The following is a 13012-nucleotide window of genomic DNA, read 5'->3' as shown; positions in this document are numbered from 1 at the left end:
TTACGGGGTTAGCATCTTCCGTCAACATTTCACCAAACGGGTTTTCCCGCCCAAAAATCTCGGCTATAAATAAGAGAAAAATCCAGGTATGAAAGCCAAGTTACACACACTTCTTCAATACTTTTTCTTCTTCATAAACGCATACTTATTCTCACGCCGAAGTCGGGTCAAGGAGAGAACCCCCTTCTCCCCTTGACGAGGCTAACGGTGCTTTGTTTTGCAGAGTTTATCGGAGAAGAAGATCGGTAACATCGAATCAAACGAGAGAGAACAAACGCCTTTATGCAGATCCAAACCCCCTAGATATTTCGATCCCGGTCGTTTATCTAGTGTTTCTTCAAACATAGTTGTGCTTGATTTTTTCCTTGACATTCCGTTATAAGTTTTTTTTAAAAACGAAGTTGTACTCAAAAGAAATTATTTATTTGGTATCATAAAACGATTTGATGATAAACTAAACCGCTCTAATGGTTTGACTTTCTAGACAACATGCTTTATTTTCAAATTTGCTCGGTTTCGCCGCAACACGCGACGTAAAAGAACTAGTATCAATTGAGGTTGATTCTCATTAGTTAATAAACTTAACAATTTTAGTTGTCTAGCTTAAAGACTTCACCGTGTCAAAATTTTCAAATACCACCAATTACAAATTAATTTGTACTTCTTAATCACCCAAAACACTTTATCAACAGAAACTAATTATCACCCACAAGTTCTCTTAACAGTTTGAACTTCTCATAAGAAATATCTTCCATGACATTCGAAAGGCGACTAAACATAGCTACACAGACTGCAGAAGCCCTTGCTCATATACACTCAACAACACAAATCATTCATAGAGATATTAAATCATCAAATATACTTTTGACCGATTACTACACTGTTAAGGTTTCTGATTTCGGGATATCAAAGTTCATTCCTATGGATCAGACTCACATACAAACATTGGTGCATGGGACTCTTGGATACATAGATCCTGAGTACTTCTGGTCAGGGATTTTGACAGAGAAGAGTGATGTGTATAGTTTTGGCATGGTTCTTGTGGAGTTGATTACAGGCAGAAAGGTCTTTTCACATGATGGAACTGAAAGTGACTTGGGCTTGGCCATGTTTTTTGCTTCGTCACTAGAAAGGGGTTGCTTGATTCAAATTCTTGACGATCAAGTGAAGAAAGATGGGATTAGTGAACGTATTGATTATCTTGCCAAGATTGCGAAAGGTTGTATAGAGCTAGAGGGCAAGAAAAGGCCTAGTATGGAGGAAGTAAAAGCGCAATTGGAAAAGTTGAGACAATCTTTCATAAATTAATATGTGGTGTATTTGTTTTAGAAAATCTAGGAATTGTTGTTATAAAAAGGCTAATTCTAGCTAAGATTATTAACAATCTCTAAACAATAAATATTGAAGATTAGAAGAGATTAGTTTCAATAAGGATATATATAGTATCTTCTCCAAAACCTTATTCTTTTTTCTAATTGATTTCACGCGTTTTCTTCGTAAACATGATAGTCAATATAAATTAGTGGTTTCCCTCATAAACTGAGATAGGAATTCGGTCGATATCGGTTCAGCAAGGTAATTGCATCCGGCCGGTCAGTATCGGTTGCACTCATTATAGTAACTAAAAGAAAAAAAACCCAAATGCCTAACACGTGTTTTATGTGGCAAGGGTATGCTTGTGATCTTAAAAAAGATCCAAAAAAATCAAAAAGAAATATTTAGGGTGCTTTCGGTTGGTATCGGTGATACCATCACTTGCAACTGGAAGAGATATGTCAAAGATGATATTAACACGTGTTTGAAGGTCCGTTTGATGGACCAAAAACGTTTGATTCTAGTGTTTTTATATGTATATATATGCGGAATCTATCAGTACACACTAGATGTTGGCATGATGTAAATAAACGCCTTGGATCACTATTCAATTGACAAAGCTTAGTTACAAAACATGCACACTAGTTTAGCTCTAAAATCTTGAAAGTTATGGGAAAGTTATGAAATGGAACTTTGTTGGACTTACAAAAGAACTGATGATATTCAAAAGCCAAAACATGATCAATTGATTAAGAAATAAACAAAACATTGAACCAGTCTCTCCCCAAAGATATTGAATCTTGAACACCTAATCAGAACATCTGTTGAAGATAATGCAAAGATCTGATCAAGCCTTGGAACCACTGTTCAAGAAGATACATCTGTTGAAGACTAAAGTCTGTTGAAGCTAAAGGTCTGATGAAGAAGACCTGGCCAAACAGATGTTTGGAATCAAGGCAACAGAGGATAGCTCTAACAGTGGTTTCTCAATGTAACAGTATATGTTTAGTGTTTAAACTAGTTAGAACATATGTTAAGATTTGCACAGATTGTTTGCAACATCCGTGGAAGCTTTCTGTTAGGAATGTTAGATGTCACTATCAGGGTAATATCAGCCAATCACAAACAGAGCTTTCGTACTTAGTAAAAATAGATCACACCTGTTAGTGATCTATTTATCACACACATCACCTTTTCTCTTGTATGAACATAATTGTTAAGTGATCGGTTGAGGGGGAGTCTGTAGAGTCAACCTTTTGTAAAGCATTTGTAATCAGTAGATTATAATTATGACTACTTGTTTGTGATTATTTATCTTTACTTATAAAATTTAATATTATTTTGAGCTTAAACTGTTTTGCAATCACAAACCTTGCAAACTTACACCTAACAAACACATGGGTTCATTCACTAGCCTTTAATCATCTAGTAACATATGTAAGACAATACTCAAACACAAGCTATCCAGACGCATTCTAACACCCATACATCAAGCAACGACACCACTAGGCTATAGAAATTTTGTATCAACAATGTTTTACAATGATTGAAGAAAAAAATGAATACCGGATCCGATACCGATGTTTTGACCGATATTTGTTCGGTTCGTCCAACAACGGCTATAGTTTATGGTACCAAAAAACTCTATCTTGAATACAACTTTGTTTTTAATGATATGTTAAGCCAAGTAAACCATAAAAACAAATACGATACCAGTACCGATGTTGTTTGGACAATAATGGTTCGGTTCGTCATGATAAAGAACAAAAAAAATCAACTATATATGACTCGTTCGATTTTGAACTTTTATTGAATCATAGATAAAAATAATCACTTCATAGTGGTATATTCAAAATTTTATAACACATTAATTTATATTTTGAGAATAACGAAAATGGCAATCAGTGTCACTTTATATAAAAAAACTAAAGCGTGAGGCAGCTATGATGACGTATATGTTTGTATTTTGACTACTTGTACATTACTAGTCATAACTTTGCTTTGAGTAAAATGTATATTTAGACGTAGATAAAAATTAAACACGTCACAAAGGTATATTTGAAAATTTTATAATGCATTCTGTAGTTTTAAAATAATGAAAAGAGTAAGCAGCGTCACTTTATATAAAAAGGGTAGATTACAAGTTTTGTCCTTTATGTTTACACCATTTTGTAGGCGGTGTCCTTTAGCGCAAAACTTTGTAAGTTTTGTACTTTGTGTTTTAAAATCTTGCATGTTTTAAACCTTCAGACCAAACTTAGTTAATTTTTTCTGTCAAATCAAATCATGTGCAAGGCACATGTGGGTATAATTACATTTTTACCCCTGTTATTTAAAAACCCCTTTCTCTCTTTCTCTCTAGCTCTGTAGAATGAGTTCATCCATAAATCCATACTTCCAGATCACCGATGAAATCCAGGAAACACGAATAAAGATCACTAATTAAAACAAAGTACAAACGATGCTTACATCCAAAATCGAGGAAACAAAAATCTTGGCTAATTAGGAGCTCTAATGAGATGAAATACATCTATCTCTCTCTCTCTCGATCTCCCTCCCTCCCTTCCACCACCACCAACCCAACACCTCCCAAAACCACCACCACAACCAACCACCACCGCCTACCCCTACCACTGAAACTGTAACAACATTCAAAAAAAAAAAAAAATTACACGGAACCCTAATTAAGACCCCAAAAACATATACGACGTGACCCGAAACGAAAATCAGGATTTAGGGTTTGGGGGGTCATGGGGGGGGGGGTACCCCTAAACCTTCCGCGACACGCAAAAGGCACTAATACGTGTCAAAACCAGTCGATCTCGACACCACAGGGCTAGAAACACAGCAAGTCAGACCTAGGAAAAATAGACCTCCCAGACGACACGCAGAAGGATCTTAGGATCCTGTCGCGACGCGCGGGAGCATTCAATTTTTGCTATATAAATCCTGGCCTGGGACTTGATTTCCTGCACCATTTCGATCGAATTTTGAAATCTCTGTTCTTCTAAATCTACATTTCTGTCATAATAGTGCACCCCTAATTCGCGAAACTCTACCCCGTTGCAAGTATTTTAACCCCCGATCACTAATTCGTTACCCTACCCGATTGATCCAGGACCCCGTAATGCATGTCGAGGCTCTGCCTGACTAAGTTCGTTGGGGTTCTGTCTCGTGTTGTATGGCTAATGTGATTTAGGTTATTGACGGGTGGTCCATAGGACAACCCTTAAAAGGTTTAATACAATGCACATTCTATACTTTATTCGGTTAATTGCTTGAATTTGGTAATCACAAGATGTTCGATGTTACAGGAACTAAAGTGCTTGAAATGCGGGTTTAAGTAAGCTTGAATGGTTGTTGGAAGTTGGCATGAATAAGATGAGAAGAAATCAAAGATTTCATGAAGAAATGAAGGAAAGGAAGACTCAGCACCGTAGCCTACGCCACCTGGCCGTAGGTTACGGTCCTCTACATATTGCCAAATCCCCCACCGTAAGACAGAAGAAACATGCCGTAAGAGAAAGCCGCTCGCCGTAAGCTACGGTGAGTGCCGTAGCTTACGGCACCCTGTTGACCAATTTTTGCTTACTGACTGCCGTAAGCTACGGCAGGCGCCGTAGCTTACGGCGCTGACTGATCCAAAATTGTAACCTATGCATTTAATGCTCATTTCATGGAGTTTTATGGTGTCTTATCATATTATTTCGGTTACAAGCTGGGAGAAACGAATGTTGGGACTATTTCTAGGGACTTGGAGGAAGGAAAACATATCTTATCACTTATTTTCATCTAGACTTGGTTAGTGAACGATTTTGGGGGACTTGGTGGAGGATGGTTGTTCAAGCCATGGATAGCTAAACTCTTTATGGTCATCTTTAGTTGAAAGTTTGTAGAGACAATTTGTGCTTGATTTCATATTTCTAGAATGGTAAATTGAATTTATGTTTTAATTATCATGGTGTGTTCTTATTTGCTTGTAAATTGTTGATGCTTATGATTATTCTATTTTGAAACCATACGTTCTTGGTGCCGTTGGCAATCGAGATATCATGGGTAGAACTAGGATCGGGTAAGGGTCAATTGGTCATCGGGTAACAACCTCACGTTCTAGGAATCTGAGTACTTAGTTCCCTTTCATCACAACAAGTAATTGCACATGAACTATGTCTATGTAGTTCTTTCTAGTGAATGATAGCACAAATGTTGAAGCAAACCGGAAACTAAAGATGGTCATTCGTCTCCAAATTGTTTAACAAACTCAACTTTCATTTCACAAATTACTTAGTATTTTTAGTTTTAAAAATCAACCAATCAAACCCACTCTTGAATTTATTTTTCTTTCAATTTAGTTTACTTTAGTGAAGTTAGACATACATCGAGATAGCACATATTCCACAAACTCCCTGTGTTCGATACCCACTTGCCACTATCTATATAGTTGTTATTGGGATTAAATTTGATTGTGAGTTATCTTACTAACACGTGTGCATTGTTTATTTTTAATAGAAAATAACCAGTAGAATCAACAGGAATCTTTAGAAACACCTAAGTCTACAAAGTGAGTCATTCTCTTTTTCTACCAAACTGTTTTACAAAATCTCAAATATTTTCAATTATACATAAAGTGATTGAGTTTTTGTATTCTACAATTGCTGCCGGTATGTGGGGTTTTGTATACATTACTTATAATCCGTTACTATTGGACGACGAGTTAGCCAATGAGTAACATGACCACAGTCATGGAACTATGAACATGACAAATACTGAATGAGTATATTGGTAGATATAAACATTGTAATCGCTCTCAATACTGTAAAGTTATAAAAGCTTGTTTTGATTAAAGTAGGATGCACTCGCCAGTATTTCTTGCTGATAAAATATTTTTAAAACGCGTTTCAGGTAACTTAATGTGAAGCTAATAGAAGCTAACTGGAGAGCACTGAAGGCTTAAAGAAGTGGTTATAAAAGTTACCTAAATAAAAAGGAGATTATGTTTTCAATAATTAGGGTTTATCCCTATAAATGTATTATGAACGAAACTTGGGTTTATCCCATATTATAAAAGTTTAGTGTTTTAAAACTCTGATAATATTTCCTAACTACGGTCCTGATGTCTCATTTCCGCTGCCAAATTAATAAACACTGATACCACCTGACTGTTGGCTTGTGGCGCCCGCTCCCGGGGTAGGGTTCGGGGGCTGCGACAGAAGGTGGTATCAGAGTCAAAGCCACTGGTTTAAGCCATTTAGGTGTTCTGCTAATACCTAATTTTTAACCAATTGTGTTAGGAAATAACTTATGTGATTCTGTGTAAATATGCATATTATTATTTTGTGTTATTTGACAATTTGTTAGTTTACAGTATGAGTGAGCAAGGTACCTCCGATGCTTACCGTCAATTACCTAATTCCCCAAAGAATGAAGGAACCTCATCCCAACCAACCTCAGGATACTTTGCTGATTTTGAGGAAGGAATCTTTATTTTTAAGGCACAATTTGAGGAACCATTTCCCCCTAAAAAGAGAGGCTGGTTTAGTAGAGGAGCGCATGAAAGGAAGAAAATAATGAAAAACTCCAACAACAACGAGCAATAGCAAAAGCAAATAGAGAAATGAATGCCCAAACCCAGGAAGTTAATAGACCATTATGGGAGGAGGAACTTGATAGGCAATTAGCGGATTTCCACATGTTATCAAATACAACAGCAGACCCTAATATTAACTAAGTAGCTGAACCAGAACTTCTGTCCTTATTCCCTAATCAACCAATGGAGCTAGAACTAAACCAAGAAAACTAATTCCCAATTCCACCATTTGACCCCAATGAGATCCCTAGAATCCCAGCACCAAACCCTATAGCACAGTATACCGACCTGAATCCTTTAGACCCATGGTGGAACGATGATAGGTTAATTCAGGATATACTAAATAATCCATACGCTTATGGAGAACCCATAACACGTTACCCTGACCCAGTACCAGCACCACTACCACCCATGAGTCAAGAAAATGTGGAGGAACTTCGCTCATATGGCGAAGAGTTAGTTGAAGAGGGAAACCGAATACGTCAGATAGGAGAGAAACTCGTCTGGAAGTATGACGAGCGGGAGATGCAATTCTAGACAAGCCAGCACTTAGTATTATATATATATATATATATATAGGGGACCGCTAAAATGAGAACCACCTCGAGTTGTAAGAACCGTGAGAACTACACCGTACGGGGCGAGGTGGACCAAATTTTTTTTTTCATAAACGTAGTTGCGTGTATTATAAACACATTTGTAAAAAAAATTCAAAAAAAAAAATGTCGTGTGTGTAGTTTTGAGCACTACAAGTTTGTGTTTACGGGTACCGTAAATCTAACCGGAAAATTTACGTGTACCGTAAACACAAACTTGTGGTGCTCAAAACTACATACACGACATTTTTTTTTTGAATTTTTTTTACAATTGTGTTTATAATACACGCATCTACGTTTATGAAAAAAAATTTGGTCCACCTCGCCCCGGATCAAAAAGTTCTCACGGTTCTTACAACTCGAGGTGGTTCTTATTTTAGCGCTATTCTATATATATATATATATGTGTGTGTGTGTGTGTGTGTGTGTGTGTGTAATTTTGTACTTTGAAAGAAAAAAAATCAACTAGAATAGATAGACTAAAATACCTATCTATGCGTAATTACTAGTGTGTTTAATTTTCAGTTGTAATATGTAATAGATGCATATATATAGGGTAAGGATAGTGTAAAAAGGGCTTAAAGTGTGAGAAGTGTATTATAACACTATATATAATACTATATAACACCATATAAATACCGTATAACAATATGTAACACCATATAATACCATATAACACTATGTAACACTATATAACATTATATAACAAATATAACACTATACATCTATCATAGACATGCTATCAGACAAACTATAGTGTTATATTTGTTATATAATGTTATATAGTGTTACATAGTGTTATATGGTATTACGGTGTTTATATGGTGTTATATAGTATTATATATAGTGTTATAATACACTTCTCACACTTTGAGCACTTTTTAAAGGATCCTCTACCTATATATAGATATATAAAAAAGAGTAAGTCGCAATGCTCGACGTTTTTGATCAATCTGATTGCGTGATTGTTTGCATTAGATCTTATCCTGTGATATTAATACCTGATAAATGTTTGCAATTTAGATGGATAACGAAGTAAATCAGGAAAACCAGAATAATGATAATAACGGGAACCAAGTGAATAACAGTGCCATTGAACACATAGTAGCACAAAGAATCATAGATGCTATGCCATATATTATCAAGACTGTTAAAGAAACAGAAAATAATAAATCTGTAATTGGAAGTAAACATGCACCTACTGAACCAAGTCACAACATGAACGAAAATCACGGACCACTTATCCAAGCACCTATCCCAAAAAGAAGAAGAACCATTTCATATGGTTGTTCTTATAAGGAATTCTGGTCTTGCAAACCAATAGAATTCTTAGGAAAGGAAATGAAGGAACCATTGCAGCCTTACGCTGGATAGAAAAGACAGAAGCAGTCTTAAAAATAAGTAAATGTGCAGATGAAGATAAGATTTTGTTTGCTTCTAATCTTTTTAAGAATGCAGCCTTAGAGTGGTGGAATACTATTCTCCAGTCTAGAGGAAGTGACATAGTTTATAACATGGAATGGACCAACTTTAAGGAAATAGTAGAAAGAAAATTATGTCCTCCTCGTGAAAAAGAACAGATTGCCAATAATTATGTCCTACAGAATGTGTAGGACTCAAACACTTTTAAATAATTTTGCGACTTATAATAAAATATGTGTAGGACACAATTTTTAAATAATTTTGTCACTTCTAATAAAATTTGTGTAGGAGCCAATACATTATTGATGGTGAAGGAGAAATTTATGGTTGCATTAATAAGAATTAAGTAACTCTTTAAAATATTTATTAATATTCTACATCAAAATGCCTATACTACCCTTAGTAATTAAAGCAATAATTAAAAGTTGACAAAAATGATATCTTGATTTACAACCATTGATCAAAAAAATATATGGTTTAGATTACTTTATTTTTTCTTCTTTTAAGAAGATTCTTCTCAAATGAACCCCCCCTGTGTACTTATGTAATTTAAAATTATATAAAATTATAAGTGTGCATATATGTATATATATTATGGTTAATTTATATTTTTTTATTTTAATTGTAAAAAGAAAAATTAAAAAAATAAGTGTGTAGATACAAATGTGTATGTATATATATTATATTTATGAATTATAATTATCTTTTGTTTTTTGTTTAAAGATAAAAAAAGAAAATTAAAAAAATAATAGAATAAATAAGTAAATTGCAAAAATTGTCCTTGAGATTTGGGAATTGTCAAAATCATCCATGACTTAACAATACATTTTAACTGAGTTGGTGATTTGAATAGAAATAACAACAAAAATGAAACCTCTGGGACCCAGATGCAAAAGGTTTTGGACTAAAGTGGTATAAGTGACTTAAACTCAGAGACCATTTTGGCATTTTACTCTAACTAGAATTATGTCATCAACAACCAGTTTGAATTTCTCATCATCACTAAATACCTTAGTTTGACTCAACTTTAAAGTTAACCACCAAAAGGCATTCGGACTAGTGGTATCCAAGAGTGTATAATGGTGCCTCTCCAAAAGATTGAGGGTTCGAGTTTCGTGATGAACAATGAATTAGGATAGATTAGATTGATGTTGAAAAAATTAACATGAGGTAAATGTAAATTTCATTGAAATACAATTGGACCAATTCAAACTTAAGCCTACAGACTTTTGGATAATTTAGAAGGGTGGCAACTGCACTAAATTACATACACATAAAATTAAAATCGATATTTGTTTTTGCAAATTCCAAAGTGCCCCCACAACAAATCCCAACAGTTTATGAGCTAAAAATTAAACAAAAACTGGCCTGCATGTACGTCTATGTTTTCCGATCCTGTTGTGAAAACATTGTGTCTAACACACAAGTTGACCGTAAGGGTTGTTTTTCTTGAGTAACTATTTGGCGGTGACGATGCTGCTTCAGATTAATGTGATACTGATCGTGATACTGATCGTGATACTGTCAGCGACAAATGTAGTATGCCAAGTAGCTCAATCCCTTCCTGGCTGCCCAAATAAATGTGGAAATATCACAATTCCATATCCGTTTGGGATAGGAAAGAACTGCAGCTTGAGTGAAAGCTACGAGGTAAATTGTACAACTTTAACTGTTGCACACGCCAATTTTAAACTCTTAGACATAACACTCGACGACAGCCATATACATGCCTTGTTGCCAATAGCCTACCAATGTTACAACAGCACCAAAAGTATTAACCAGCATCAACCCAAAATCAGGCTGTCTAGGTTCTTATTGTCAAGCACAGTGAACTTCCTTACTGCAGTTGGGTGTGACGCTAGAGCAGGCCTCTTGGACGTGAAGGATAAAAGCTACATAAGCGAATGTATATCAAGGACCAGGTGTAAAAACTTAAGACGTAGTTCATGTTTTGGCCAAGGTTGCATGCAAGTACCCCTTCCGTTTAGTCTCACACAATTTTATATTCATACACAAAGAGTCACAAGGCAAGTAGGGAGTTGGGGTTTTAATAACTGCACATATGCTTTTCTTGCTCGCAAAAGTGATTACCAATTTAAAAAACAAGATCTCGATAACATGCAGAATAAGTCTTTCAAAGTGACCCTTGATTGGACGGTTGGGAACACAAGTTGTGCAGCAGCAAAGAAGAACCAAAGTAGTTATGTTTGCAAGGAAAATAGTGTGTGTAAGAACTCTGAAGCCATAATCGATGAAGGTGATCCGGGGTATAATTGTTATTGTGCTGATGGTTACCATGGAAACCCATACCTCCCAGGTGGTTGTCAGGGTAAGCAGTGTTTGTTTAGTCAATACCGTATATATCGAGTTAATTCACGCAATATTGAAAGCAGTTTGTGATGTTTTCAGATACCAATGAGTGTGAAGGACCACACAAAGTTTGCAGATATCATTGTGTTAACATGAATGGGAGCTACACTTGTCCGTGCCCCGTTGGGATGCGTGGGGATGGTAGATTATCTGGGAGTGGCTGCTCTTATTTAGAAGCAGCTAGGTCAGCTGCACATTTGTTTTATATCGGTCAGTTCACACTCATTTCTAGAATGACTTTACCAAGGATTTGAATGAGAATTCATGACCTTGTTATGTAATAAATGTTTTCTGAAAAACAATTTCTATTGATTTGCAGCCATTGGCACAGGCCCTGCTGCTTCATTTGTGTTAACACTTATCTTATATTGGGGACTAAAACATAGGATGACAATAAAGAGTAGGGAGATGGCTTTCAAGAAAAATGGCGGCCTAATTTTGCAGAAAATTCTATTTGAAGCTAAACAACCTTCCAACAAGGCCAAGCTTTTTGCAGCAAGAATTCTTGAAAAAGCAACCAATAACTTTCACAAAACCAATGTCATAGGTCAAGGAGGCTATGGTACAGTTTACAAAGGGACATTAGAAGATAATACAAGGGTTGCTATTAAAAAGTCCAAGTCGATTGACGAGAACCAGATCGAGCAATTTATCAATGAGGTGATCATGCTATCAGAAGTTAGCCACCCAAATATTGTCCGACTCTTGGGATGTTGCCTAGAGACACAAACTCCACTTCTAGTTTATGAGTTTGTAACAAACAAGACAGTCTACCACCACCTACATGAAAAAGACTACGTATCTTCCATGACATTTGAAAGGCGACTAAACATAGCTACACAGACTGCAAAAGCCCTTGCTCATATACACTCAACCACACAAATCATTCATCGAGATGTTAAATCACCAAATATACTTTTGGCTGATGACTACACTGTAAAAGTTTCGGATTTCGGGATCTCAAGGTTCATTCCTATGGATCAGACTCACATACAAACATTGGTTCATGGGACTCTTGGATACATAGATCCTGAGTACTTCCGGTCAGGAATTTTGACAGAGAAGAGTGATGTGTATAGTTTTGGCATGGTTCTTGTTGAGCTGATTACAGGAAGAAAGGTCTTTTCAAACGATGGAACTGAAAGTGACTTGGGCTTGGCCATGTTTTTTGTTTCATCACTAGAAAGGGGTTGCTTGATTCAAATTCTTGACGATCAAGTGAAGAAAGATGGGATTAGTGACCATATTGATTATATTGCCAAGATTGCAAAAGACTGTATCGAGTTAGAGAGCAAGAAAAGGCCTAGTATGGAGGAAGTGAAAGCGCAATTGGAAAAACTGAGACAATCTTCCATAAATAGTTCTCCTGGTCATCTTCTAGCTCTTGTTTGATTGATAACAGCTACACTCATAAAATGCTGATTTTTGGAGTCTTGCTATGCTGTCCTTGACTCCCTATGTAGCTTTCTTGTTGGAGCTACTTTCGAATTAGGATCAAGAAGGGTCGAGGGTTTGGATTAGTATATAAAGATGGGTCATATTATTAGCAGAAACTATTAAACTTAATTTATGATATGTATATGTATTTATGTTTGTGATAGCTAGAACTCGGAACAAAGTGATAAGTTATGGTGGATATTATAAGCGGGTAATTCAAAACTGCCAATGACAGTTTTTCCCGCTTGAATTAACCGCCAAGTTTATCAAGTATATAAATGTAAGT

General features: G+C 35.8%; 2 protein-coding genes across 2 annotated transcripts; both read left to right on the top strand.

Moving 5' to 3' along the window:
- Positions 1-753: 753 nt before the first annotated feature.
- On the top strand, positions 754-1308 carry LOC110887069 (wall-associated receptor kinase-like 22). The gene has a single exon (XM_022134974.1). The coding sequence runs from the start codon at positions 754-756 to the stop codon at positions 1306-1308; it is 555 nt and encodes a 184-aa protein (XP_021990666.1).
- A 9729-nt stretch (positions 1309-11037) lies between these two features.
- LOC110887068 (wall-associated receptor kinase 2) lies at positions 11038-12735 on the top strand. The gene is made up of 3 exons (XM_022134973.2): positions 11038-11248; positions 11329-11499; positions 11609-12735. The coding sequence occupies exons 1-3, from the start codon at positions 11038-11040 to the stop codon at positions 12679-12681; spliced, it is 1455 nt and encodes a 484-aa protein (XP_021990665.1). The 3' UTR covers positions 12682-12735.
- The last annotated feature ends 277 nt before the right edge of the window (positions 12736-13012 follow it).

This window comes from Helianthus annuus, chromosome 10 (assembly GCF_002127325.2).
Source record: "Helianthus annuus cultivar XRQ/B chromosome 10, HanXRQr2.0-SUNRISE, whole genome shotgun sequence".
Classification (NCBI taxonomy): domain Eukaryota; kingdom Viridiplantae; phylum Streptophyta; class Magnoliopsida; order Asterales; family Asteraceae; genus Helianthus; species Helianthus annuus.
Note: the sequence above shows the minus strand (reverse complement) of the source record. Positions and strands in the feature narration are given on the sequence as shown.

What these genes read in the sequence shown, in the direction of transcription:
- LOC110887068 (XM_022134973.2), top strand. Translation starts at nt 11,038, where the DNA reads ATGCAGAATAAGTCTTTCAAAGTGACCCTTGATTGGACGGTTGGGAAC. An exon ending in CCTCCCAGGTGGTTGTCAGG is followed by an intron (nt 11,249 to 11,328) that starts GTAAGCAGTGTT and finishes TGATGTTTTCAG; the next exon opens with ATACCAATGAGTGTGAAGGA. An exon ending in TGCACATTTGTTTTATATCG is followed by an intron (nt 11,500 to 11,608) that starts GTCAGTTCACAC and finishes ATTGATTTGCAG; the next exon opens with CCATTGGCACAGGCCCTGCT.
- LOC110887069 (XM_022134974.1), top strand. Translation starts at nt 754, where the DNA reads ATGACATTCGAAAGGCGACTAAACATAGCTACACAGACTGCAGAAGCC.